We start from the raw sequence: 27,835 nt of genomic DNA on the forward strand, positions 1-27,835 counted from the left end.
GGGAAGAGGAAACACCATTTTATAATATGGGTATAGCATATCGAATGCTAATCAAACTTATAAAATATGCATTACCATGTCAATATATATATATAACCCTGCTGGTCTACAAATACGAAAGTTTATATATTTTAGGTTGCTGTACAATAATTAGAATAATGTGATGATCTGATATTATAGGCCGTCAAATGAGTGCAAAATTCATTTTCACGATCTATTTGAACATACACGCGCATTTTAGTGGAAAAAAAATACTTTTCAAGGTCATATTAAATTAGATTATCAAAATAACCACGTTCCATATAATTTCATATAATAATATCATATAATGTACCCAGTTGTTTATACTAAATTTCTTAACCTTAAACTTATTAACTCGTGAATCTTATCTTTGGGAATATATAACAAAACAATCTTCTTTCATTTTCCACTTCTTTCCTTCTATATGAATTCAGCATTGTCCCAAAACTAATCTTTTAAGATTAATTTAATCTTTAAAAGACAAGAAATAGAAAAGTGGACGAATTTACTTTATTAAAGCAATTTGCCTCCTATAAAGCAATCATTAATCACTACATAATCCATCTAGGATATATAAACAAAAATGAAAGTGACTATATTTGTGATTGAACCACCAAACCGATCTCTATCATATTGGTGTCGAATCCATAGTTTTCGGAGTCGCTGACACGAACAGTGACATTTCTGATGCACTTTAAATTCGAATTCAGTCCCTATTTGTATTCCTGAAGGGGATTGTGACCTTGTAAAATAATTTACAATGACCGATATTAGTGTCGAATTCATAGTTTTTGGGGTGTGACAGTTGTGCTCTTTATATCCAAAATGAAACTATTCTCCCCGTCCGTAGAACGGGCATTCTTCTAGTTATTGATATAATATAACTGACAAAAAGTTAACAAAGCTAGCTTCAAAGAGACTTTCATCATTATTATAATTTTTGTAACCTTCATTACACATTTATTTCATATCTTTTTGTGGGTCAGGTATATTATGTTTCATTGAAATGTTAATCTTCTACAGTTCATGAATACGTAATTAAGTTTTGAAGAAAAAGTTTGAGTAAATAACTTAATTGAATCAAATGTATTACCAAAAAAAAAAAAAAAAAACAGTTTAGCTTTTATATTTTCCTAATTCTAGAGTATGTGGAAACACTGAGAATCACCATCAATTTCTTGATGAGCCAGTACCGGATTCTTGACGAGTTCTTGCCAAGAGGTAAAGATAGGGAGAAAGAGCCTTCCGAACAAGATGCGATGCCGCCCAACAGAATAAGCAGCTACTGAGAAAGCTCTATCTTGTGGGAGGGGGGTTAGAGGAGAAAACAGGGGAGGAGGAACCGCCATTATTTCTGATTTAATTGACAGTCTAACGGAAGCTCTAAGAAATAAATCTCAAGCGAGACACTTAGAAGAAGAAAGAACTGCCTTACCTCCAGATGTCGCCTCCTTTTTGGACGGAGAAACCAAATTACAGAGACCTTGATACGAGATACACAGATAACCACCAAATAATTATCAGCCACTGATGAAGCCATTAAGAAAGATAGCTTAGTCCAGGCCTTACCAAAATACATACGTACATTCAGATATATGCATATAAGTGAAAATGATAGTTTGGTGATTGATATGGATAACATAAATATGATCTTTAAATTGTATCTATGTACAGCTAATGTGGATTAGGAGGTTCAATTTAACATAAGCTGTATATGAACAATTTTCATTCCAAAGAAGTATTTCGGGTCTATGAGATTTTGTTTTTTGGGAAAAATGACGCAAAGTTCAATTTAAACTAATCATACATTAATGCACCTGTACCAGTGGAAGTTATATAGTGGAGTATAGTACACCTATACCAGTGGAGTATAGTAAAAATATAATATATTTTTTTAATAATCAGTTTCACATGAAGCTTTAGGTTATTAATATAATAAATACAACTTTAATAAACCCATGAAACTTCCATCGGTATAACGTATATGTGGTTTCAACCATTAAAGCTTGTTTCAACAACAAGTGATCAGTAAAACTAAATACAATTAAAATATAAGTTTGCCACCTTTAGTTCCTAACGGAGCAAACTAAATTTAGCAAATGACCAATTTATAGGGTCGGCCAACCCAACATATTTCTACCGTATTTCTTAGAAAATGATCCAGGAAATAAGATACAGTTGGCCGACATCTTAGACAAACAATACAAAAAGAGTATTAGAAGACCAAATATCCTCTCTACTTCTCTAGCATACTACGAAAAGATTATTGAAAGTATGTTTTTTTTTAAAAAAAAAAGAAAAAACAGATTTACATTTCTTTTATCTAGAATGGACAGGGTGTTGGTAATTTTGCCTTATCTCTCTGATTTGAGCAAGCTTGTGAAAGATATGACAATGTCTCAATTCGAATGGAATGGAGATAGCTCACACTCTCTTCAGTTAGTGCTAAAATTTTATTTATTAAATACTAGCTGAAATCTCCCGTTCTTTGCAAGGAAAGAATAATGTTTATGCACAATGTTTGAAAATAAATAACGGAGTAGAATAAATAATGACAAGCAACGCCTTCAGCATTGCCCTTGTCTGAAATGGCCGTTCTCCGCACATGGAGAATAAGTTTCTGGGAAGTATATGAACCCCTTCCCCTTGTAGAAGACATATTTCAATAAAAATATAACTCCTGTAGTACAGGCAACCAACATTGTTTTAAGTGACGAAGTGTTGTCTAATTTGAAGGGGCTGTTATTAAATGTAATCCTCTTTCCACCCTCACCCTTAGCTACCTCCACAGTTCATTAAAAAGAACAAAAAAGATTGTCAGACATATGAGTACCAAATTTGGTTGAAATTGTTCCAGTCGTTCCAGAGTTATACTAGAACATACACTAACATATATCGAAAAATTTACGAACAAACAATAAAATCCAAATGAACAATAAAATGTCTTACTTTAAGTTGTTCCTAAGATTAGAGAGAAAGAAAATTAGGATTGTAATTATTTGTGCTTGTTTTTCATGTTACCAATCTCGTGGGAGAGATACATCTGTTTTTTTTTCCTGAATAATCTATCAACCTAGGAACAAAGACCATGGCTTTAATTTTCTATTAGGGTTATTGTCAGTTCCAGGTCATGAACCAACGGAAATACAAGGCCATAAGAATCTAATTCTGATTAAGTGTTTTGTCCACGCTTTAGATATACATCGTATTATAGGGTTCCGGTGATTCTATCAAACTGGCTCTGTCAAATAAAACAGAATTCTGAAACAGTATCGGTACCTAAAATAACTAAAGATGATTATTTCTCTATTTTTGTTCTCACAGGCAGAGTAACATAACTAAGATTAATTTAAATTTGATAATTTCATAATGAGATTTATATTAGATAATCGAAAAAAGAAAAGGTAGATAAATAGATGGACAAAAAGTATAAATAAAAGAAATAACGAAGAGTAATTGTCAAAGAAAAAAATAGAAAGTCAAGAAATTAAATTGAAAGAAAAGGGGTAACTGAACACAGAAAACAAAACGTATTTGATTAAAGAAATGAGCTAGTATAAGCAAATAAAAATAAACATTAAAAACTAAAGATAAAATAATGATAAGTTCTACATTATTATTAGTATATAACGAGAGAAAAAAAGTCCAATGAGACGTGGACTTTTTATGCCTTTCAGTTTAACGTCCCAATATTATGCCTTTTATGCCTTTTAAGCTAAGGAAGACGGATGTTTAAAGCAAGTGAATTATAGTAGAAGAATCTATGGAATGAGAATATAGAAGGAAGAGGGAGTACCCCGAAAAAAAACACGAACACGATAAACTTATTTGGCTGTGAATCGAACCAAAGACCCCCATGGACCAGAGACAGGCGCTCTACCATTAAGTCTCAACTGTAGGAATCGATTGATCTTATTGAGAAGAACAAAATTATATATGTAAGTGTAAAAACTCATGCATAGTTTTCGAAAAAAAAAAACTTTTTAGTGACACATAGTACGCCGTCCAAAAGTGCATACTTCAGCAATGTCCAAAGTGTCCTCAAGAATCCCTAAAAGAAATAATTCCTAGACATGCTACCAAAAGAATTCCTTGATATGCTTCTCTTGAAGTTGAGTCTAGGTAGACAAAAAAATATGTCTTGACAAATGCATCGGAGGGAAATCATTAGTGTTAGGGATTGCCTGTTCCACGGTTCCTCGCGTTCGGAATAACGCTTGCTGCGACGTATTGTTTTACGTTTATATTTATAAATAATGTGAAATATGCCACGAAACAATACATAGTTGAACGCGTTATTCCGAGCACGAGAACTATGGAACTGGCGATCTCTTTACACTTCCGACGTCCCAGCGACGCATTACGTATTCACTATTATTAAGGATTGTCTTTTGTCTACTATAGACCCACCTTCAAATCAGAGTATATCTTAGTATTCTCTTCGGAGTATGTATGAGAATTATGGCGTGTAGGGAATTAGTTGCATTCACATTGCACATTGCTGAAATACGCATTTTTGAATAGCGTATGTATGACTTCCTTTACGTTCATTTGGATCGTCACTTCATGGTTTCTGGTGTTCGAAATAACGCATTCTACTATGTATTGTTTCACGGTGTATTTCACGTATATTACAATGTATTTCAAGTATTTTTGCACTTTTGAGTGCCCCTAGTTCTGAAACTATGCACTTTTGCCCCCATGTCCATATGGACCTTTTGTTTCTTATTTTCATGTGAGGAATCACCTCTTATACTTTGTCGATATAGTTCATTAACTCCCTGTATATGTAACAAGAAACCAAAGAAAATAAAAAGGTAACATATAAAGTCTTAGGTGTATCTGTTATCATCACCGTCTCCTTTAGCCTCGGTACATAACCGTGGGACGTTAAACTAAATATTTTATTTCATTTTATACTTATAAAATAAGTAAAGTAAAGTACAATAAGGAAAGCTGAATTTCAAATTCAAATCGTACCACTTAAAAATACGGACTCCTAACTAAGGCTTTGCAGGAATTTTTACACATCTTAAAAAGAAAGGAAAATATCCCCTTTAGCACTTAAGATAGAAGACCAGCCTTGAAACTCGTAATTATTTGTCGCTGTATTTTTGTGTTACCACTCTTCGAGTGGAGGAGATACGTCCGTTGTTGTTTCCTGAATAATTCATCAACCCAGGAACAAACACTTTGCGTTGCACAGACACCTTCAGGGAATTTCTTCAGAAAACAGAATAAACCAGACGACTAAACGTGTACAAAACTCGTGATATAGTCCAAGTGCGGACTATATATATGCTCGTCGTATTTATATATGTATATATTTATTCATTTCTTCTGGAAAAGAATTGACGCTTGCGTGTTCGGAAATATGTACAGGGTATGTAAAAATATTCAATTTTCCCTCCTTTCTTAATTTCTTTCTTGAACGTTTCGATGAAGGATGAAGACGAAGATGAAGAGAGAAAATTCTCCGTTGCTATGGTTACATATGCTGTCGTGCGCAAGAGCATCCTCTTCATTTGTCACGTGATATTCATTTGTTTTTCCTTTGCAATCGATGATCGCCAGGAGCAATTGGTGATGGTGGGTGTGGCGGGGCGGATCAGAAGGCGGGGCACAACAATCAGATTCTCGTGCCATCAAGTCACAAAATATGGCGCTTTTACAAAGCATCAACAATTGAATAGGATTATTCATTCTCAGCCTGTTTATCGAAAACCACTTCTCATTCCCGGCCTTACTTGCTTTGTCTGTCCCAAGTTCATGAACGTGTTTCCTTTTAATGTTTCTCAGAAAGGAAGCTATACTTCAAGTTACTTGTGATAGGCATATAGTTTCTATTAAAATAACCAATATCTAAATTGCAAATTTTACCTCGTACTATGTCAGAAAACAAGAATATCTTAACACAACATGCACGGGCGACTTCCTGCCTAGTCTGATTTTTTTTTAATCTCAACTCTGCAACTACAGGGATTGCATATTTTACTGTTTCTTGTGCACATACTACAAATTAGTATGATCGATAGTTTGTGGTGGTTCAGAATAACAACGCTTATTGTAATATAGGGTGTAAAATGGGATCTCAGAATACACCACGTACAACTATGCAGCAGCGCCGATTTCTGCATAGCTTTGGAGCGAGAAAGGCATGAGAGTAGGGGCTTATGCGTATTTCGTTATTAGATGTCCAAGTTACGTTTGTTTATAGAAGTTTGGTATCCCTTTTCATCACAGAAGCTATATGTGACAGAACCTACAGTTTAAAGTGGACTCTGAACGAGGGTAATGCACTCAAAGTTAAGTGTTCTACCTCCGTAAATCGTTCCCAGGACTACATGCAGCAAAAGCACAAGCACTAACCACTAAAACAGCAGTGAGAATCTAAGCAAAGCCCTCCCCTTCCAGTTTCTGCCCCCATGGAACAATGTAGTGGATCAATATCACTAAGCACAATATGAGTTTTCTTAGCAAACGCGGTGACTCAGAGATAGAACGTTCACCTCTGGTTCGGTACCGATTTCGTGGTGGAGAACATTGTGTTAGTGTTTTCTTCTGTTTTCCACTTTCCTCTCACATTATCATTCCATCAAATGTGTCCGTGGAACCGTTTACTTTTATTAGACTACATCCATATCCTTCAGATTAAAGGACATAACATTGAAATTTACATTAGAAAGAAAAGTTTTCACTGGATATTCACACTCATTTATATTTTATCATTCCTTAAAGTGATAGTATACTAATATTCACCCTAAAAAAACAAGGCAATCATGTAACTGACTATTTCTGTAAATTGGTGATAACTTTATGGGTCTTTAACAATTATTAGTTCAATGCATAAAGCGAAGCGCTTCCCTGTCCTTCATTACATTAAGCAGAGCAGTTCTGTCATGCTGAAGACCGCTTCGACATGGTAGAGTTTCCTTCTATATGTGTGTATGGATCTTGTGTACGAATGTAAAGCAATCTCTGAGCATTTAGGCTTCATATTTGATGGCCAATAACTTGGAAACCAAAGATTTACACAGGGCAATATTTCACATACGCGTACTAAAGAAGTTAAGGTCTATTTCTGTCAAGTTTGGATTTTAAAAAATAAATAAATGAAATTTCAAATTTTTCATACCACAATTATGTCCTTTAGGCTAAACGAGATAGGGTGTGAATAATAATGGAATACTTGGTGGAATGAGAATGTGGAAACAAGCAGGAGAATCTCGAGAAAAGTCGCGGATAGATGCATCCACCATAAATTCACGTCGTCAGAAATCAAGCCTGGAACTGTGGAAGCCCTCGCACTAGAGATGAACGCTCTACCACTAAGCCACCGTGCCCCTTAAATTTGGATAAATTCTATAGATTGCCTACGATATACTATGTACTCTCCTTATGATTGATTTTTAAAAGAAAAATCAAATGAAGAACGAAAGTAATAAATAAATAAATAAATTATGATAAAGGCAGAAAAATAGAATAACACAAAACTTACATTTATGAATGAATCTATGCTGGTAATTGAAACGGCCGGTAGTGATCGTTGTAGAGAATTCAATAAACGACACCTTCTTCATGGAGGTTTATTGCCCGCAAAAGTATGCAACCCTTTCGACAAATTTGTCGTTTGGGTTGCATATGAGATAGGGTACTTTACAACCAGTGGCGGCACTTGAGGGAAATCATATCGGTAAAATTTACAATTGTATCGTTACAAGTTAAAGGAAAAATTACCTAATGTCCTAATCTATACGAAAGAACATTAGGCGAGATCTCTTCGTTTAGTTTCAAGCGATATCGATATATATATATATATATATATATATATATATATATATATATATATATATATATATATATGTGTGTGTGTGTGTGTGTGTGTGTGTGTATTAATGATATGACTTCTGCCATGAGCTACCATTGTTCAATCTCATGTGCAGAAAAGATAGAAGTTGGAGGAGTTATGTCGTTTTGATATTCATTTGTTTGAATTGTTCCATCGATAGAAGCAAGAATCTTAATACGTACATGGAGTGTTAGAATTTGTTTCTTGTATCAGCTGAGCTATCTGTAACTTGGTGGTCAGTTCTTAAAACTCATCCACACTGCACACCAGACAGCCATAAGGGGTCATAGTATCACCTAGCTGCAAGTAGCTATTACTGACATGTTACTACCACTATTTCGTGGATCTCTTATTGCTTGTTGTTTGCGCATGCGTGACAAACGTGAGGAACTACAAAATCACGAAGAAACAGGAAAAAAATAACAATAACAAAAAAGAAAAAGGGAGACGAACACAAAAAATATTTTGGACGAAGGAGGAATGGAAAGGAGAAGGGGGGAATAAACACTTAGCGTATAGCAGCATCAATCATCTCCACGAATCATCACGTGACAACGCTATAGGATACACGATTAGAGGAGAATTTTAAGGGGGCAAAGTCCACTGAATGTTGTAATACACGCTGAATGTAAGAATCACGATTCAGTTGACAACGAAACTATACAATTTACAGTTTCGGACTTGTTTGATGCAAAAAAGCATGAGATAACAATGAGAACAACAACTTAAGTTTTGAGGATTGGTAAAGACACAGTAAATAACCTAAAAGCAGATAAACTAAACAAAAAGTCACGCATAAAATATTATCAAGTACAAATACAAAAAAGTAAAATTAAGTCATTACTTTTCAATGCTTGTGATACTGTAATAATAATGTTAGTGTTTGGCAGTAAATGGTATATATATATATTTAAACACTGGCCTTGTTGCTGGAAATTTAAGGGAATTGAATTTGTGGAAAGAGATAGTTTGTTACTAATTGTATTTAGGATTGCATTAATCTTCCTTCATAATCCATTATAATGTTTTTACATCAACATTACTACATTATAAAACAATTATTATAAATTCAGTGGTTTAGGTGTCTGCACATAAACATTTAAAAAAAAATTCAATTGCGGTTAAGCAAGAAAGAAAATTTTGAATCAATGATTTTGGTGTATCCTAAACAATAAGTAAGGTTGTGGCTTGTGTAGTAGTTTAATGTATTAGTTGATATTTGAGGGTTGCGAGTGAAGCCTAGAGTGGAAATACAGTAATAAAGACTTAAAAGTTGGTTTCAAGTCCATTTTTGTACAGCTGGATCACTTCTTCTTGATTGGTGTTTGTAGTACATGATTATATCTAGGTATAGCACATGATTACAGTAATAGACAATAGATATATCAAACTTGTAATCTAACACTTCGTGAAAAGAATCATAACTTCTATTTCATTAACCCTTCGAACTTTAACGGGCACATATGATACCCCAGTGTGCTTAAGTACCTAGAGAGTTCACATATTTTAACATCCATAATTATGTAGAATTAGAGATTTGAAGAATACCAGACCATAATTAACTCTAGTTGTTTTGTGAGTCTTTCCATATCTTTAGTCCGCCCCTCAATTAAACATGAAATGCATGTTAATTACATACGAATTTACTATAAATAATTTCTTAATTTCTGACAACATTATAGTTTATTTACCACCAGTAACTTATTATTGGGGGCTATATTAAAAACAATATTAAGTGGAGAAATTTCCCCCATTCTCTCGAGAATTTTGCACCCTGTCCAGTGCTGTTATGCATTTTTTTAAATGAAAAGCTATTAGGGCTAGCGTTAAGAAATATCTTTGAGACCGAACATGCACTCACACAGAAACTTTATAATTGTAATTATAGGGAAATAAAGTCAATTACACAGGAATTAACATTATGAAATAAAAGAAAACTCAGGGCAAAGTCAATATTCAAGAAGTACATAGGTTCCTAGTAGTACTACGGTGCTGGTACATATTCTCAAGAAATCTCTTTATCTCTCTTTCGTTCATTCTTGCTTTCTCTCTCTCTCTCTCTCTCTCTCTCTCTGGTGAATTGTTGATGGTGGACGACAACGTAAACCATTCTTTAATTAGCAGTTGGAAGACCGCAATCTACGCTGGAAAGAAAACCCAGTGTCTAATGTAATATTACACATCAAAAGAAGAGGGAGAAAGAGGGGGCAGGATGAGCCCAAGTCTTTAATTAGACAATGGTCTCCACTCACAACAATTGTACATTATGGCTCCCATATACACTCATTCGTAATTGCCTCTATAAGCTACTTGAGTCAGTAATTTCTGGTGGCGGGCCACTGGAAACCTTGCTTGAAGGCTGTGATTATGTAGATGATCATAATGACTTCCCTTGGTGCACGATGTATTGGTTTGCTTGGTAGCTTCTTCTTCTTCTTTCTTTCTTTTTCGTATATCATTATTTTTGTTTCTTCGTTGTTCATTGGGTCCCAAAACCTGTTTCTCCATCATCTATATTAAGGGCGCGGCACTACTGATGCCATGCGAGTTTTTGGTTTAACGCATCTCTTGTGTATATATCCTATAGAAGCTCTTTGTTCTTCACGCATCCGAACGACTGGAAAAGGCAGACGAGAAGAAATAAAACAGCATTGTCTAACGGAAGTTATATATATATATATATATGTTGATGAATATCAAGAAAATAATGACAATAACATGATAATGATGATGTCCATAAGAATATTTAAAAATGACTGTTGCAAGAAGTTAGTGGCCGCAATTTCTGGTCCAAAAAGCCTAAAGTACTAGTGAACGAAAGTTATTTTGAAAGAAACAATGATCAAAATTCACAGATAAATACTAGCTGTAGCTTCCATGCAATTGTTTCAGTTGGCGATGAATTTCTAGATTGTCCATGAGTTGTAACATCTCATTAAATATTCATTTCTAACTATGTACATTATTTAAATACGCAGAACCAAGTCGAGACAACAAGAAGAGAAGTACTACATAACGCTATAGCTATTTTAGACTATATGTTAAATAACCTTAACTATACATGAATTGAAATGACTAGCTGAAACATGCAATCATATTACTACGTGATGTATATAATCGTAACTATTCTATATTGGCAATTTGTAATACTGTAAATCAATTAACGAAGCTAGTTGCCCGTATAGTCTCATATTTGACAGTAAAATTTGATCAACATAGAAGTCTACAACACAGGAAATACTATGAAATACAGGAAGTACTCGTACTATAAGGCACTATGAAATAGAGGAAGTATTATAAAGTACTACACTGTGAAATAGAGAAAGTACTATCAAGCACTATAAAATAGAGTGTTAAGACTTTTGGAGAAGATATTTCCAGCTGAAAAATATGAGATGTCACCTTCATGACATTATGACGCTGTCACGTCTTATTTCTTGGTTGAAAATACCATGTACAAAAGTCTTACCATTCCATTTTATATTACTTTCTCTATTTCATAGTACTTCTTCTATTCCATAGTAGGATAGTACTCCTCTATTTCATAGTAGAGTAAATCATAATGATTCCTTTTTCATAGTACTTCCTATATTTCATTCATTCATTGTACTTCCTACGTTGTAGACTGCCAAATGTTAATACTATGTTATGTTTTATAATAAGTTAACAAGAAAGGAATGGCACGAATGATACAGTGGTTAAAGTCCATTGCAATTTTCGAGAGTTACTTTATATAGTTCACCGCCAAAGTGTTTAGTTGGTCTACTATGTATTCTGGATACACATTCTAATTCTTACCTCTTCCCACCAATAGAGTATTACAAATAATGTCCGGTGTTGCCAAGTTATATACATAGTTGGAAACTCATGTTGGAATATTCTACCCAATAGCCATTAATAATAATTTAACCTAACTTCCGAAATGACATATTATAAATATTCTATATTATTCTACTTCTTTTAATCAACATATCTGATTTATTTCTCTTGTTACCACACTCTCAGCTTTCAACAACCATGGATTATGACACATTGACACATGGAGAATTTAAAAATTTGATGCTCTGAAAATTTGGTATCTGGCTTATCTTCGGAGAAAGACAGTCAGTGCAATGACTATTCTATATCCTTCTCACAAGTTGAAAAGAATTCAAACAAACATGGTAGAACGTTTGAAGAATTGTGTTCAGAATAGAGGTGGGCATGTGGAGGACATGTTACATTCAGGTCATGAGTTCTTTGAATGTTGTTCCACCAGTTCAATACCTTACATTCATCCTGCTCTATACAGTGAAACCTGTCATTGAAAAGTCAGTAATTATTACTGAATATTGGTTAAAGGGGGGAAATGTAAAATTCACCGCTATAATGTTAAGTGCATGCAAACTTAACTCACAAAATTTCTTCTCAAAAACCCAAATGCTCATTGACGCATAAATAAAAGCGGGCGATTTGATAATATTATATACCAACTTTATCATATAAGATTCTTGTTATCACTGTCCATAGCATCCATACATATACCATTAATATCTGTCATGCGCAAAGACATATGTTCCATATCTACTGGTGTAGGTGAGGAATGCTTCAAAATAATATCAAAAGTATAAGATTTTTCTACGGCTATCTCTACGGCTTCTTACTGCTGGTATAATGGCTTCTGTGAGCGCTTTTGGTGCAAGTGGTTCTTTGTTCGATTTCAGATGGAAGACTGTAGAGCTCATTACGGTGATTCGGGTCCCACTTTAAATAAAACGTCTGATATAGTCTTCATACTGAAAAGGAATGTTAAACGTACAATAACTACGTATAGTGAACATATCTTTTGTGCACACACACACACACACACACACATATATATATATATATATATATATATATATATATATATATATATATATATATATATATATATATATATATATATATACATGCATCAAAAAGAAACAAAAAGTGGTTATTCACCGACGCTACTCGTAACCAATACTTCTTACCTCACTCGATTGAAAAAGAAGAAAAAGTAAGGCATTCATTCAAAGAAAATAAAACAAAAACGGTTTATATAATTAAGAAAGAATGCAAATAGATTCATTAAAACTTGCATTCGTTTATTTTGCTTCGTTCATTGTGTATCGAAAGACTGAATGGGATCAGTGTATGATATAAAAAAAATGTAATGGTGCTTGCTACGAATAATTCAATGAGTTTCTATAGAAACATCTGCTGTGTATAAAACATAATTTTCTTAATATAATTTATTTCTGGAGTATCCTCCAAAAAACTAGGCATATATAGATGCTTGCTTACATGTTCATGTGTGTGTGTGTGTGTGTGTGTGTGTGTGTGTGTGTGTGTGTGTGTGTGTGTGTACACGTATGCCACTGAAATTTTACTTTCGAGGGAGTGAGGGAAGCATAAGGTAGTTGCCACTGCGATAAATAGATGAGGATATTTTACTGCATGACCCCAGTTTGTCTCCCAGCGGTGTCTTTACTTCTCGAAACTTAACAGCATCACGCAAACCATGTAACGAAAAAAAAAAACCTTGGGAAGCTGCAAATCATGACTTCATCGAACATCTGGTCTTTAGCTCGTTGAGTAGAACCTGTAAATGTCGTTGAGTTATTACCTTAGCTCTTTTTCCTCCCGTTTTTACTCAAATACAACAACGAACACATACAAAGTCGTATATGTCCTTTTACAAGTTAGTATTTAATAAACTAATATAACAGCTCATATTACAATTTAGGTTATCTTATGATAACGTCAAATTAGATCAAAATAAGTCGATATTTATTAATTAAGTTGTTATTAAGTAGGATTTCTTAATTAAGTTGTGATTTTTCTTATGTATATAAGGCATTAACCAAAAACTATGTTAAAAATAAAAACTTTCTCATCATAAGATAGAAATTTAATCAAATTCAAATTTTCTCAAAATATTTAAATTTCATAGTTGTAAAAGGATGGGAAAGTTCAAAACACTTTCTATATTACAAATTTCTATTATGATGTCTGGGAAGAGGTACAGGTCAAGATTCTGCCTGTTTTTAATTAATATACGTATGTCATTTTAATGAGTATGCAGTTTATGCACCATATCCATTTTAAAGTTGGATTATAGTTTTAAAATGTAACAAAAAATTATATCACAAAATTTTATTCAAACACATTTCAAAGATGGGTTCAAAAATGTGTTCAAATGGTGACCACCAACGTCCATACAATTTTAAGTGCTGTGCACTACATTTTGGGTGACATTTTCCAAAATTTTTCACTGGGACTGCAACACAAGCCATTCTGATTTTCTCTCGCAGTTGCGCTAGTGAGGCTTGGTTTCCTAATGCACGCTAGTTCTTAAGGGTCCATCACAAGTATAAGTCAAAGGGGTTTAGATCGGGAGAACATGGGGGTACTCAACCAGCTTCTTCGCCTTAACTATCGCTCTGGGGTAGTGTCATCCAGATATGTACACATTGATCACATTGCATCACATAGCATAACTCCAGAAAAAATAACACCATATTTTGATGGACTATTGTACTACAGTTCAAGTCATATCTACAGAGATTTCGGAGTTAGATATTTTTTTTTCAAAAGTATGTATATATTTTTAAACCCTCACTTTACTTTTCAAAAGCCAACCTTTAGAATAAAAGAATTGATACAAATTCGTTTATCATTTGCATGGACTTTCTGAAGCTAAACTACTAATAGAGACATCTTGTGATGGGAATAAGAAATTTATAGGTATAAATCATTTGATTTTGAAGTAATTAATTAACTAGGGACAAAATTGATGAAATGTTAAATTTGTTATGCATACAAAAATTTATGAGAATATGTATCGGTAGAAAAAAATGATTACAAAATTTAATCCAAGTGCCACTGGAATAACATTTGTGGAGAAGACAAGTCAATTCCATAGTTACACTGTCCTTTTTTTCTAATATGCAAACTTTGACCCAAAATTGATAAAAATAAAAATTAAATCAAGTTGATTTAATTACGAGTTAAAACTTTTATGGTTAAACGCGTGCGATGACAATGTATCGTCAAACCTTGATTTGCTGCAACTGTTATTCCTCATAGACAATTAATTGAATCATCATCTGTCACACCTTCAGAGAATAAGACCAGTGAGTTATTGTATGATGGAAAGCAACAGTGTGGAAAGGCACGTGCATTATGTTTTACGTAGCAACCATCCGTGACTTGTGACTTATTGAGGGGTGCTGTAGGCTGTTCCACTTGGAAAATTTCCCATACTTTAAGTTCTCTTTATATCAATTTTCTACATGAGTGCTTCGTCCTTTTAAAATATACATGCTAACACGATTTCCTATTAATGTAAACAAAGAATCAAAATTTAATCTGAACCAACACCGTACCTAGGTCGTGATAGCTCCGCCCTCGTCCCCTGAATTTTTAAAGTAAAAGTATATTTTCGAAATGCTCAATTGATTTATCTTCAATTACACGTTCTTTAGAGTGAATTCCAGGCAGTGATGATTTCAGATGATTTTCTCCAGGGAGTGGGGAATTCACTTCGCAGGGGGGAGAGGGTAGAGGTAGTGCTGTGATAATACTGGTAACCCTTGTTGAAGACGATCGAAAATTTGCCAAACGGGGCATTTCGGAGGTCCGTAAAATTCTTCCTCCAGGCTACCCTCTGAAATCATAATTGATTCCAGGACTTACAGGTCAAACAATATGGTTACACACAGTATAATTTTTACAGTAGGTTTAGTAGTGTCAATTTACAAAACAAGTTTAGTAATGAAAATAACAATATAATCCTTGAAAGTTCCTACACGTCTCATGATGAGGATACAGACAGCTAAAGGGATGTGTTCATGAAATGTAAGAATATAATATCCTTCTACTCGAGTTCAGAAAAAATTACTGCCTTCATGACTTTTCATATATCATATGCAGTATATAAATGATCATTAATGTAAACAGGTTCATATATAAAACAGAATCTGGCTAGGGGCCCAACCTCGGAGAAGGCCCTACTTAAAGGACAAAATAATCTTATTTAGCATTAAAGCATTACTTAAGATCTACTACGTAACAGAACAGACTTATTTCACTCTCTGTATTGGGTTATAGAGCTAAAAAATAGTGCAGTCAATAGGAGGCCATCCGTTCCTTTCCAGAAGGGAGTTCGTCGCCTATGAATCTAATCTAGTATTTTTAAATGTAAAAATTATAATGTGTAAAAAACTTGGTTGGCATTTGTTTATTTCCCTAAAGTCAAATTACGTTTCAAAAAGTTAAATCAGTTTTTTGGCTAAATTGTCAACCCGACTCTGTTGCCTACACAGAGGTCCTGGGTCTCTATGTCTGGAGTCTTTTTAAAGAAGGCACGGAAGATCGGTCCTGTTCCAACATTTAGAAATCACTACAAACGCATTCAATCATATAAACTTGTATTGTATTTCACTCATATATGTTAATAAAGATAAGAATGATATCCAATAATCATTCTTGACGCACTATGATTTTGTTGGGTGCTGAATTGCTGATGAATGGGCAAATGGAAAAGAGAATGAGGTAGTTAATAGAGTATCTTTGCCAGCACAGAAGCGTTCTCCAAGCGAGCTAATTTGTGTATTTCAAACAAGGCCCGCTATTCGCAGTAGCACCGTCAGTTGCTGCTGGCCCTGGCATTCGAGATTCATTATATGACTTCTAGTTTCTGTTCACACACACACACACAGCCGTAAGCTACCGACACTAATAGTTCTCTCTCTCTCTCTCTCTCTCTCTCTCTCTCTCTCTCTCTCTCTCTCTCTCTCTCTCTCTCTCTCTCTCTCTCTCTCCATGTCCGTTCGAAACAAACGCACAGCATCACTAAAGTCCGCTTACCTCGCTTCTCTTTGCTTTAATTGAAGTCCAGGCAATAAATTACACGATTGGCACGTTGCGTTTTATAATGCTGTTGATGATGGTGGTGGAAATATGGCAAAGGTGGTCTCGGGGACGTGACAAGGAAACAAACTAAAAAGAAAAAAATGCTTCACAGCTTATTCTGGCAGCCCTATGGAACAAATACTACAAAGCAATGTTACCAACTACTTCTACTAATATCTACAACTATAATATTCCATGTAGTTATATAATTGGTACCTAGAGAAACTGACAAAGAGGAGAGGGACCTAGGGAACCTATACACTTTAAATTCCCCTAACACTGAAAATCGGACCTGAAAGATTACAGTATGTCCTTTAAACTTCATTTTATGAAATTAAATCAAATCTTTAAGTTTTACGTCCCACGGTTATGCCGGTTAGGCTAAAGGAGACGGCGATCATGAGAAGTGAAGGAAGTGGTGAAATGAAGAAAGTGGGAAGAAACGGGAGAACCCCGAGAAAACCCATTCACATGATGTTTGTTCACCACAAAGTTTACTTGGCGCGAACTGGGATCGAACTGGAGACCCCATGCACCAGAGGTGAACGTTCTATCACTGAGCCACCGGGGCCCAAATTTTATTTTGCCCTGTATAAAGCTTGTAATTGTCGGTACACACACTGCGCTGAAAGTTTATTATGCTAAACAAAGAAAGAAATAAACATTATAACTTCTATAACAATAGAACCTGTTTTCCCCGCTGGTCTAGTTGCTAGTGCATGCACCTTAGTCTATGTGAAATTAGTCTAGGGTTCGATTCTCGATGGGAGAGCATTACAATTTTAGCGCACTACAGTAGTTCGAATTTCACCTGTAACTCAAGGTTCCCATATAACTTTAATCTGAAAAGGAATTCAAAGCTTCAACAAATAGGCAACAGAATATAAATGTCGATTGGTGGTGACAAAAAAGTTAACAGTGAAATGGAGATGCAATTATAACAATACAAAAATAGAAATTTAACTATTTTCTTTTTTAAAAAAAAATGTTTTCTCTAACAAACCATTTTTGTAAAGTTTAGTGCGTAAAAGAGCTGTATTTACAAGAAATTTCATTTCAACTATTATATTTGACTTACTTATTTTTCAATTAGCCCTATATGAATACAAACTATTTACTACAAAGGAGTTTTTAACAAATTTAAAGTTGTAGTCTCAAAAAAAAACAAAAAAAAAAACTCTCACTGTGCAACCCCATGAGGTTATAGTTGGCCAGATGGCTTTTACTTGGGTAATATGTGTTCAGCACATCAACTTCTGAAATGTAATTCAGAAAAAAGTTTACTTTACTGTTCTAAAGATTTGAGTTGAATTGACTTTGAGTTTAATTCCCCTTCAGTAGCGAGGCTATATGAGACGGGACCTTCTGATTAATGTGGAATCCGAACCACACGAGCTGCAGCCGAGAATCAAACCCGGGTCTCCCACACCAAAGGTGTGTACGCTTACCGCTTAGACAGAAAGGAGTTCATTTGTGAAGATTTAATTCTAATTTAAAAACTGTATTGTTAAAAAACTGTAAAATAATGATGATACTGAATATGAACGTGCTTTTGTGTTTATTATTACAACAAGTAAACAATTGGAAATATCAATTGAGCGCGACTTAAACCAATAGTGGAGAAAGCCTAATAGTTTTAAATAAAGAACCGAAATTCTTGAAAATTAATATATCTCGTCAAAAAAATAACTGTAGAGCTTGTAAACATTAAAGAAAAACGCTGAAAACACAAATAAATTTCCGCTTATTTCCTCTCTCTGTCTCTGTTTCTTCAATGAAAGAAATAAAGAAAAGTATTTCGAGATAATTATCAAAATTAGTTGATGGAAATGAAAAAATTCAATATATAGATAAAGATGGTCATCTTTTGACGTTTGCATAATACAGTTCTATCTATTGATTGCTTATGAAAACCAGAGCTCCAACTCCAAAAAAAGAAAGAAAGAAAATCCATCCTTGGCAAAAGCGTAAAAGAAATAAGCCGACAAAAATGTTAACTGATTAAAAGTCACTGATAAATTCTTCTTAAAGAAAGAAAAGAAAGGAAGACGAAAAATATAGGCCGTCAAATGTGATTGGTGGAAGCCAGAAGGGACACACACATACACTATTCTGCAACAAAGAGGGTGTGGATCCATTAGGCTGAAGAAAAGATGGATGAAAAAAAAAAGAGAGAAAGAAACAGATGATGGGAAGCTGGATTCTATACTTTTGCCATTCTAATTATCAATTCACTTTTATGTCGTTAACATTCTTCTGATTATATATATATATATATATATATATATATATATATATATATATATATATATATATATATATATATATATATATATATATATATATATATATATAAATTAACGTGTTAAAACAATGAGAGATGTCAGCGTTAATTAAGAGATAAATCAATTGATTGTATGTAATTGTATTAGAGCTCCATGGCAATTTTTATTATTATTATTTTAAAAGATAGAATTTGTATCGTAATGAAAGTTTTTTTTTCTAATCACGATTATTTTATTCAAATCTATGATCAACATCATTTTAAGACTTATTTTCCTTCTGTACAGAATAATAAACATATAGCGTGTGCGAGTGTTCTTCTATGTCATATTCTTAAACTATATTAGGTTTAGTATTGTTACATAATATTTCGTCTAGGAAAGAAGATCCTATGAAACTATGTTTAGGGTAGCGTTCATGGCATTTGAAGAAACTTCCCTTTAAACGCTGTTACCAAGTGAAAATGCTCCAGTGTTGCCACGTCTCGTCTATCTTGTTAAAGATAGCATACGCTAACCAATAATTACGAGAAACCTCTCGTGGAAAATTGTTTTGTTATTATGTGTATGCGTACATTTCAAAGCTTTAATGAATTTATCTAAACTTTTTCCCCCTTGTTTTTGATAGATTTTAATCCTGTTATAGGTATATTTGGGAATATTCAAAGAAAGCACAAACTAATTTTCATTAATATCGGAAGTTATTGTGGAACATAATAATCCACGCAGTATCGAACAGAAGAAGCCCGCCCGCTTCAATAGACTTTAAAATTTGTGATACACAATTTTACATAGCGACACACCTAGGCTAGTTGTCGCCCAGAGCAAGAACTCGCCTTAGCACCCCTCTCTGACCAACCAAAACAAAATGCTCCTCGACTATACCTGATATTTGTATCACACAGTAATTCTCCTATTCCATTTTTTCTTCAAGTGATAATGTTTGATTTCTAAATTGCAGTACATAATTTAATTTTTAGTGCAAGATAAAATTAATTAATGCTTGATTGCCAAATAATCTGAGAGTAGCATACTTGACATACCAAGTATTCTTATATTCTTATCATAATAATTGCAAATCACAAAGCTTTTTGGAATTATATTGGGATGTGCATGTATGTAGAATGAATCAATGGTCTGTTGCTTTAGAATAGAATATTTAATTATGACAAACTGTCAAGGTGTTGTTTCGAGTATTATACTTGGACATTTTGCAAATCTCTTAAAGCGATGTAAGTTAAATAAAAACACAAAAAACTGGAACTAAAGTTTAACTTTGCGGGCTCTTATGGCTGCAAAGGTTTTTACAATGTCCTCAAAAGATAGCTTGGAAGCTAACTTACGCTTTATGGATATGATCTTTAATGTTTGTAAGTCATTGTTGTCCTGTTAAGTTTTTGAGGTATTCTTTTTTTTTTATGATTTTTAGTTTGCTAAAACTCCTTTCCTTGCCTTATAGCGAAAATATATATTTGATCAGTTTTGCGCCTCCTAATCCTACACCCGGGACACAAGTCTCGTTAGTTCTGTCTTAGTTACGTAACTGATCTCACAGTCTCATTATCTCATAGTAGACTATATTTCTATGTCACATCAATATCAAGCTTTTGCACCTGTTCATAGAAGTAACTGCAGAAAAGACCGATTTTCGTGATAAGGTAGTAATGATTTTGTCAGAAAGCTGATTCTAGCAGCTCTTACCTAGCGGACATAGATACAATCATTATGTCGGTAGAACAGGAGTAAAGTGCTCAATGCCAGTGTCAGAAATATTAATAAGAAAAAATTAAAATCAGGGCGTTGGAATGAAACGATAGGCAGGAAATTAAGATTAGAGATGCGGCCAGTGGCGAATTTAAGGGGGCTTCCGGATAAAGACCCCCCGAAGTTTAATTATTTTAAAGTAATTTGAGTTTCATTTCACATATATTCGATCGAACAGACGAATATAATAGAATATTATTTCACTGTAAAGTAATTCTCCTTTTTAATGTCATGAAACAGATCATATGTAATTCTTAAGTACTAGAGAAAATTCAATTGAGCCATGTATTCTTATCTATGACTTGAAACGTTTTTTTCTCCATTTCTTTTTCTTTCCTTTCTTTTCTCATCCGTCATTCATTTTAGAGTTTAGCTCTTTTACCCGCTGAGTGCTGGTTGGCAGTCGATGATGGTCGGTGATTAGTTAAGAGTTGAGCAGGCAGGCAGAGACCTCTGTTGTTATATTCTGGAACGATAAGAGATCAGCAGTAAAGCGGATAAGCAAACAGGAGCCGAGAACTTTTTACTTTTTTTTTAAACTCTGAAAAGAGGACCGGGGGCCAGGTATTAGAAGATTTAAGAGATAACGATGACGGGCTCTTACGATACAAGATACGTGACTTCCGTTGCTTTGGGATCTAAAATCTTTAAGTACAAAAAAAGGTTAAAAAAATTATTGGGCAAAAATGAAAAAAAAGGCAACTGAATGGACAACCATCTTACAATTACTGCGCGTGATTTATTTTCCCGTGAAATTGCGTATTGTCTTTATTTAATGTGTTTTCCATTATTGTAGAAGTACAGTATTAGTTTCTCCATTATCATAAAAAAGAATTTTAATAAACTAACATCTGTTTTTCAAATGTTAATCTGTATGTTTATATATATATATATATATATATATATATATATATATATATATATATATATATATATATATATATATATATATATATATATATATATATATATATATGTACAAGGTTTCATCTTATAATGCGACCTTAAATATATATTTGACAATTTTTTAAAAAAAATATGTTAGCTGACTTCAAGAAAAGTGTTAAAAAAAAGAAAATAATAAAAAATACAAAAAGTAGAAAATAATAACAACGCTAAAAAGCAGAAAATAATAATAAGCTCTTAAAAGCTGAAAATAGTTCTATTATTACCATTGCCTATATAAAAAAAAATGAAGTCTCTATCAAACCAAACAAAATAAAGAACCGTAAAATTACCATTCGAACAAATTTCTTATGAAGCATTTTATAAGCTTTTCGATACATAAGCATACTAAGCTTTTCGATTAATATTGCTTTTTAAAAGTTTTCATTTTATGCTTTTAAGTGCGTTCTTGAAGTCGGTTACTCTTCATTAAGTTTATTTAATTTTGTCAGTTATTCGTTACTCCCAGTAGTTTAATTACCTACCTAAAATAAAGATGGCCGCGAGGCCGCGGTGGCTCAGTGTAGAGCTCTCACCTCTGGAATCCCTGGTTCTATCTCATCTCGCTCCAAGGGTACTTTATGGTGGACAAACATCGTTTGGGTTGGTTTTCTCGGGTTTCTCAAGTTTCCTCCCACTTTCTTCATTCCACTATTTCCTTCATTATCATTATCATCCCTTAGGCCCTTGTATATATGTTAAGTGTATATCCAGAATTGTTTCGATTTTACTTTCCGAATTCCGGAAAGTAAAAATTCCGGAATTGGCCATTTCTAGTGTAATGAAGACTCTTAAATAGAGCATTGTTATCCAATTGTTTATTTGTTTCATTGTGATTTAACTTTTTATATTAAAAAGAAGTTTCCATATAATGTGTTTATATTGCACTTGAACTTGCAATAACTTAAAACTAAATTATATCAAGAGGGAATGTTTCTAGACACAGTACTCTAAATGCCTGCAGTAGCCATTTTCAATACTTGTCACAGCCAAGATGTGTACACTACAGAGCACACAAGCACACGTTCTGCTGCATCATTGACTGAAACTCTGATGACGCAAGATTTACTCTGATTGCATCATCCACTATACAAGTTAACAGCCTGTGTATTAATAAGATAACCCTCGTAATTTGATTTTCTAACGCACTTGTAGGTATATTTTGATCTAAGATTTGTGCGATTTTCTGCTGAACAATTTGAAACTATATTTATTTTTCTGTTTTGTTTTTTCAGGAGACAAACCTCATGCATGTGAACTATGCCACAAACGTTTCGCACTTGCATGCAACCTTCGAGCTCATATGAAAACACACGAAGGTGAGTTAGCATCTAGGTTGGGTAAGTTTTCATCAAAGTTTTAAGTTCTCAACTAGACATAAGATTGTAATTATAATCTTCACTTCAACTAGGTATGAGATTGTAGTAATAATCTTCACTTTAAAAACGGTATTGTTAAATTTGCACCAAAAACGCGCAAATCGTTATTTTGGGTCATTTTAACGAAAGTACCAAAAATATCATCTCTGTGTGTTGCGCTGTTGGCGGGAAGTTAGCGGCAGAAATCTGGGTCAGCATTAAACGCTCGCGAATTCCTGGTCCAGAAATTGATTCCGAAACTTGGCCAATCACCTTATTCCCCTAATGTAGCACTTTGAGTCTTTTGACTGTTTTCAAACTTTTGAAAGGACACATAGACGTAATTAGGGGGACAGAAGGGTCAGGCCCTTCTAAAACCCAGTTGGTCCGCTGAACATTGGACCGTGTCTTGAGCGATTTTGAATAGGGAGGATACACAACACATGTGTTTTGCCCACAAAACAAAATTGACACGTTCAATCGTCCTGGGGTTTCGAAATTTGTAATTTGAGCAACAAAATATATCAAATCCACACCCTGGGGTCCTCTGCAGAACTTCTTTTTTTATTTTATTTTATTTTATTTTATTTTATTTTATTTTATTTTATTTTATTTTTTGTTTCTCTGTGGATTAATGAAAGTGAATTGTTATGAAATGAGAAGTTGGAAGGAAATGGTACGAAATTAACAGCCATAGTGTTGTCCTCCACAAACTTACATGACCTGGGGTCGAACCAGTGACCCTTAGCACTACAGATGAGCGTTCTACCCTGTCTAATAGTAATGTTTGGTTAAAGTTCATGTATAGAGACAAAATAAATAAATAAATAAAAATTATCTAAATTCTTAGTGTTTTTCACCACTAACATACAAATATTAAACCAATATACAATGAACATTAATATAATTTTTAACACAAAAATTCTCTTGTATTCAAATGACAGTTCAGTATTATTCTTACAAATCTATTTATTATTTAGGAATTTTAACTAATTTTGATTCAGGTCGATAATACTATCTTATTTTGGTCAATTTTTAAGATAACTAATGAATCATACAAGAATTGTGCAGTTTTATACGTACGAGTATCACAATAACTGAAGGTATTGCATTGCACAAAATGCTAACTTGATTTCTTTGGCAACAAGTCACCGCTTTAGAATTTACAGTTTTTCATCTTATGTTATTATCGCACCTGGTTTTGCTTCAACGTAACGTAAAAGTATCATTTCAGTAATAGCCATAATAGGTTAATTTGTATGTAGTCTTCTCAAATCATATGTAGAATATTTTTATTTAAAAAAAGGAATGAAAAAGTACCAATTTTACTTGTATGCAAATCGTTTAGAATTACTGACCCATATTAATCTTTATAACCGACCTACAATTGACTTTAAATAAGCATGGAATGGAACCAGATACAATGCTATGAAACCACGAACAAAAAAAAAAAAAAGCAAAAATAATGTTACTTTTCGTTCCCTCTCTTCAATATTAAGCGTAGCTATTTTCAAAAACGATGCATTTGGTATTACTTTTCAAAGCTACTAATTGTGGTTACATTCCAAATGAATCACAATGTCTTTGTCCATTTTTTTCTTGCCTTCTTTGAACTCTAAACCAAAAGAGACTGTACTTCAGGTAGACTGAATATCGTACCCGCCAGCTAGTATTGGCGACGATATATGAAGGGCGATTTTTTCTCCCTTCATTGTAAAACTAAAACAGAATGACATAGCCACAGAACTTCAATTATAATAAAAATAAAAGGAAGGTTTTGTAGGTTTGGTTTTTAACTGCCCAAATGTATCCACCCCATTTTTATCCCAACTCCCTTTTGTGAAACAGAGTTGCCACCCGTTATCTGATTATTTGTATATAAGTTCTGACATTGACTTGTCTACCTGCTTGTATAAATGACAGCGTATATTCAATTCTGTTCTTTTAAACATTGTTTTATTTATTTATTGTAAAAACTAAAAGACAAATAATACCGGATTGAATTTTTAGCCTGTTGATCAATTGAAGGAAATAAATAAGTCCATGCAATGTCTTGGATTAATGCTGAATTGCCTAGAAGATTTTAACTCTATTAAAATCATTTGACATTCAACTGATATTTAAGTGTACCTAACTACATACTAAGTTACAAAACATATTATCTTCTTCTATCACCATCCCTCTCTGCTTCTGTTTCAAAAAGTCATATCTTCTACAAAAAATTACGTTTTATGTTCTAAAGTCTATATATTCATACCTACTAACCGTGCATCAATGGAACTCGGCAAATACCTAGGTATATAGCCTAGGAAATGTAGAAGCTATCAGGGTAACTTTCATATAGGCATCTACCCTAAACGCTCATAAAGGTCTAAACATTTCCTTTAATAACTTGTGGTTTTAAAAGAGTAAACGTTTATGAAAGCATATTTTTAGCTAAATAAGTATTCAGCTACGAATAGGAAGAAAGTAAACGTTTTTTTTTAAGTTTAATGTCCTACGGTTATATCCATTAAGCTAAAGGAAACAGATAATTAATGAGAGTGAGTGATTGTGAAATTAATTTTTTTGATCTCCCATTGGGAATCAAACCTGAGATCACGTACACCAAGGGCAGACATATTAGTCACTATACCAGCAGGGAGGACTGCTATAAGATACCAAGAATTAAGATAACAAATGTGACCTTTTTCTGCTCTCAGAATTTCACGTGTTAAGTAATTACTACTTCTTGTCTCGAGAATTGTCATCATAAAGTATATCATTGATGCTGTTTTCTGATAGACTTTTGTAATCCAGGACGTGTTCAAATGTCATATTGAGAAATTTAAGAATTAAAATGATTTATCCTATGAGACCCCTTAGATTTCAGGATAAAAATATTGATTTGTATGTTGCAGTTGTAACAAGATCGTTGAATTAAAGATTTGTTTAAAAAACGATATTTCGACAACCATAATTGTTATTGCCGAGTTGGCAACCTTGATGTAGAAAGAAAGTGTATAACGTGTAATTGAGTAAGAACCACCACTACCATCACTGATGAAAAATTGTCTGTTACAAAAGGAAAAAAGAGAAAAATAAAAACGTCTGGACTGCAAAAAGGGGAAAGAATTGAAGATGTTTATAAGTATCATTTGATCAAAAAAGGGGATGGCCTTTAATGTTAGGTGCAAGCAAAGAAGCAGGTGCTTTTTTATATATATTTTTCAAATGAAAAGTCCAATTTGTGTTCATTGGTAAGTACGGACGAAAATTATAACCTTCGGCTCCCCGACAATTCCAAAGAAAGTTAGCAGTTTTTCAACCACAGTGTCTCTTTTCTTCTCTTCATTCGTTTCCGAAAATCTTGAAAGTCGTTGTTAAAAGTACTTGTCTGTATTGCCTCCTATTTCCGAATTCTACCTATTGACAATAATTTTGTTATATATACTAATACCATCGTCATAAGTATTCTGCCATACATTCTGCCATCATAAGACCCTTTGTCGCAAATTAAGTAGTCTGTATCATAAGTCAAAAAACTACAATTGTCTGTTTAACTCTACATTTAAGAATTGGTCTTGTTAAGCCCATTTACCCTTGGCTTTGAGATGGTGATATTTCATTGTGATTAACTGTTTGTTGTATTAGTGTTTCCCGAAAAATATTTTCACAACGAATTTTATAATTTTTTCAGGTTAACAATCTTTGAATTGGTTTGACGCAGCTTTCCACTCTAACCAATCCTGAGCCAGACACTTTATTTCTATGTACTTTCTCTTCCTTAAAACATGCACTATTTGGTCCGTATTATTTCAATCATAGCCTTCCTCTAGGTATTTTTCCTTCTGCCATTCACTCCATAGCCAATAGTGTGATTCCTCCATGCTTCATAATGTGTCCAATCATAATATCTCGTCTCTTCAAAATATTTTTTCTGTATACTCCTTTTTTTTCTTCCATTGTCAATACTCTTTCATTTGGTATTCATCTATTCATTTAATTTTCAACATTCTTCTATAGCACTACATATCAAAGAATTCCATTCTCCGTTTTTCCCTCTTTTCTTGAGTTCATACCTCACATTCATACAACGGCTATACTGCATACATAAGCTTTTATCAATTCTTTCTTCAATTCCATGTCGATGACTCACTTAACACATTCTTCCGTGCTTTTATACAGTAACCAAATTATAGTTTTATGGTTGTGTTATTATTATTATTATTATTATTATTATTATTATTATTATTATTATTATTATTATTATTATTATTATTATTATTAATGTCATTTTAAATGTTCTCTTCGAATAGAAAAAGTTACGCTTTTCGAGACGAGACAGCCCCAAATCGTGTCTCTTAGATGACACTAGATATAAGAGATATTTAAATAGATTTGAGAAAGAAACAAGTAAAATAAAATCATTAAATTTCCAGTTCACTTCAGTGGCGTCATTTGAGGAGGGTAGAGGCAATTGTCCCTACTTGAATTTGAGAACATATTTGAATCAATGCATACAAATAAAAAAAAAAGTGAAATTCTTATGCCCTCTCCAAGTAAAATCCCCAATGATGCTGCTGATTCATTTCAAAGAAAACAAGGAAATAATATTCTATATCAACATTTCGCAATCTTTCTAATATTGTGGATCCCTTGGAAAGATTCTTAATTCTCCGCGGCTCTTCGTGAAATCAGAAATGATTTTTTTAAAT

At 33.5% G+C, this 27,835-nt stretch overlaps 1 protein-coding gene across 1 annotated transcript in view; it reads left to right on the plus strand.

Annotated features, from left to right (window-relative positions):
- Window positions 1–27,835, plus strand: part of LOC145686113 (uncharacterized) — a 215,343-nt gene that overhangs the window by 184,933 nt on the left and 2,575 nt on the right. The window contains exon 7 of the mRNA XM_081759080.1: window positions 23,016–23,099. Coding sequence (XP_081615206.1) covers window positions 23,016–23,099 — 84 coding nt within the window. The remainder of the gene's footprint in view (window positions 1–23,015; window positions 23,100–27,835) is intronic.

This window comes from Thermobia domestica, chromosome 5, assembly GCF_964235325.1.
Source record: "Thermobia domestica chromosome 5, izTheDome1.hap1.1, whole genome shotgun sequence".
NCBI classification, from domain to species: Eukaryota; Metazoa; Arthropoda; class Insecta; order Zygentoma; family Lepismatidae; genus Thermobia; species Thermobia domestica.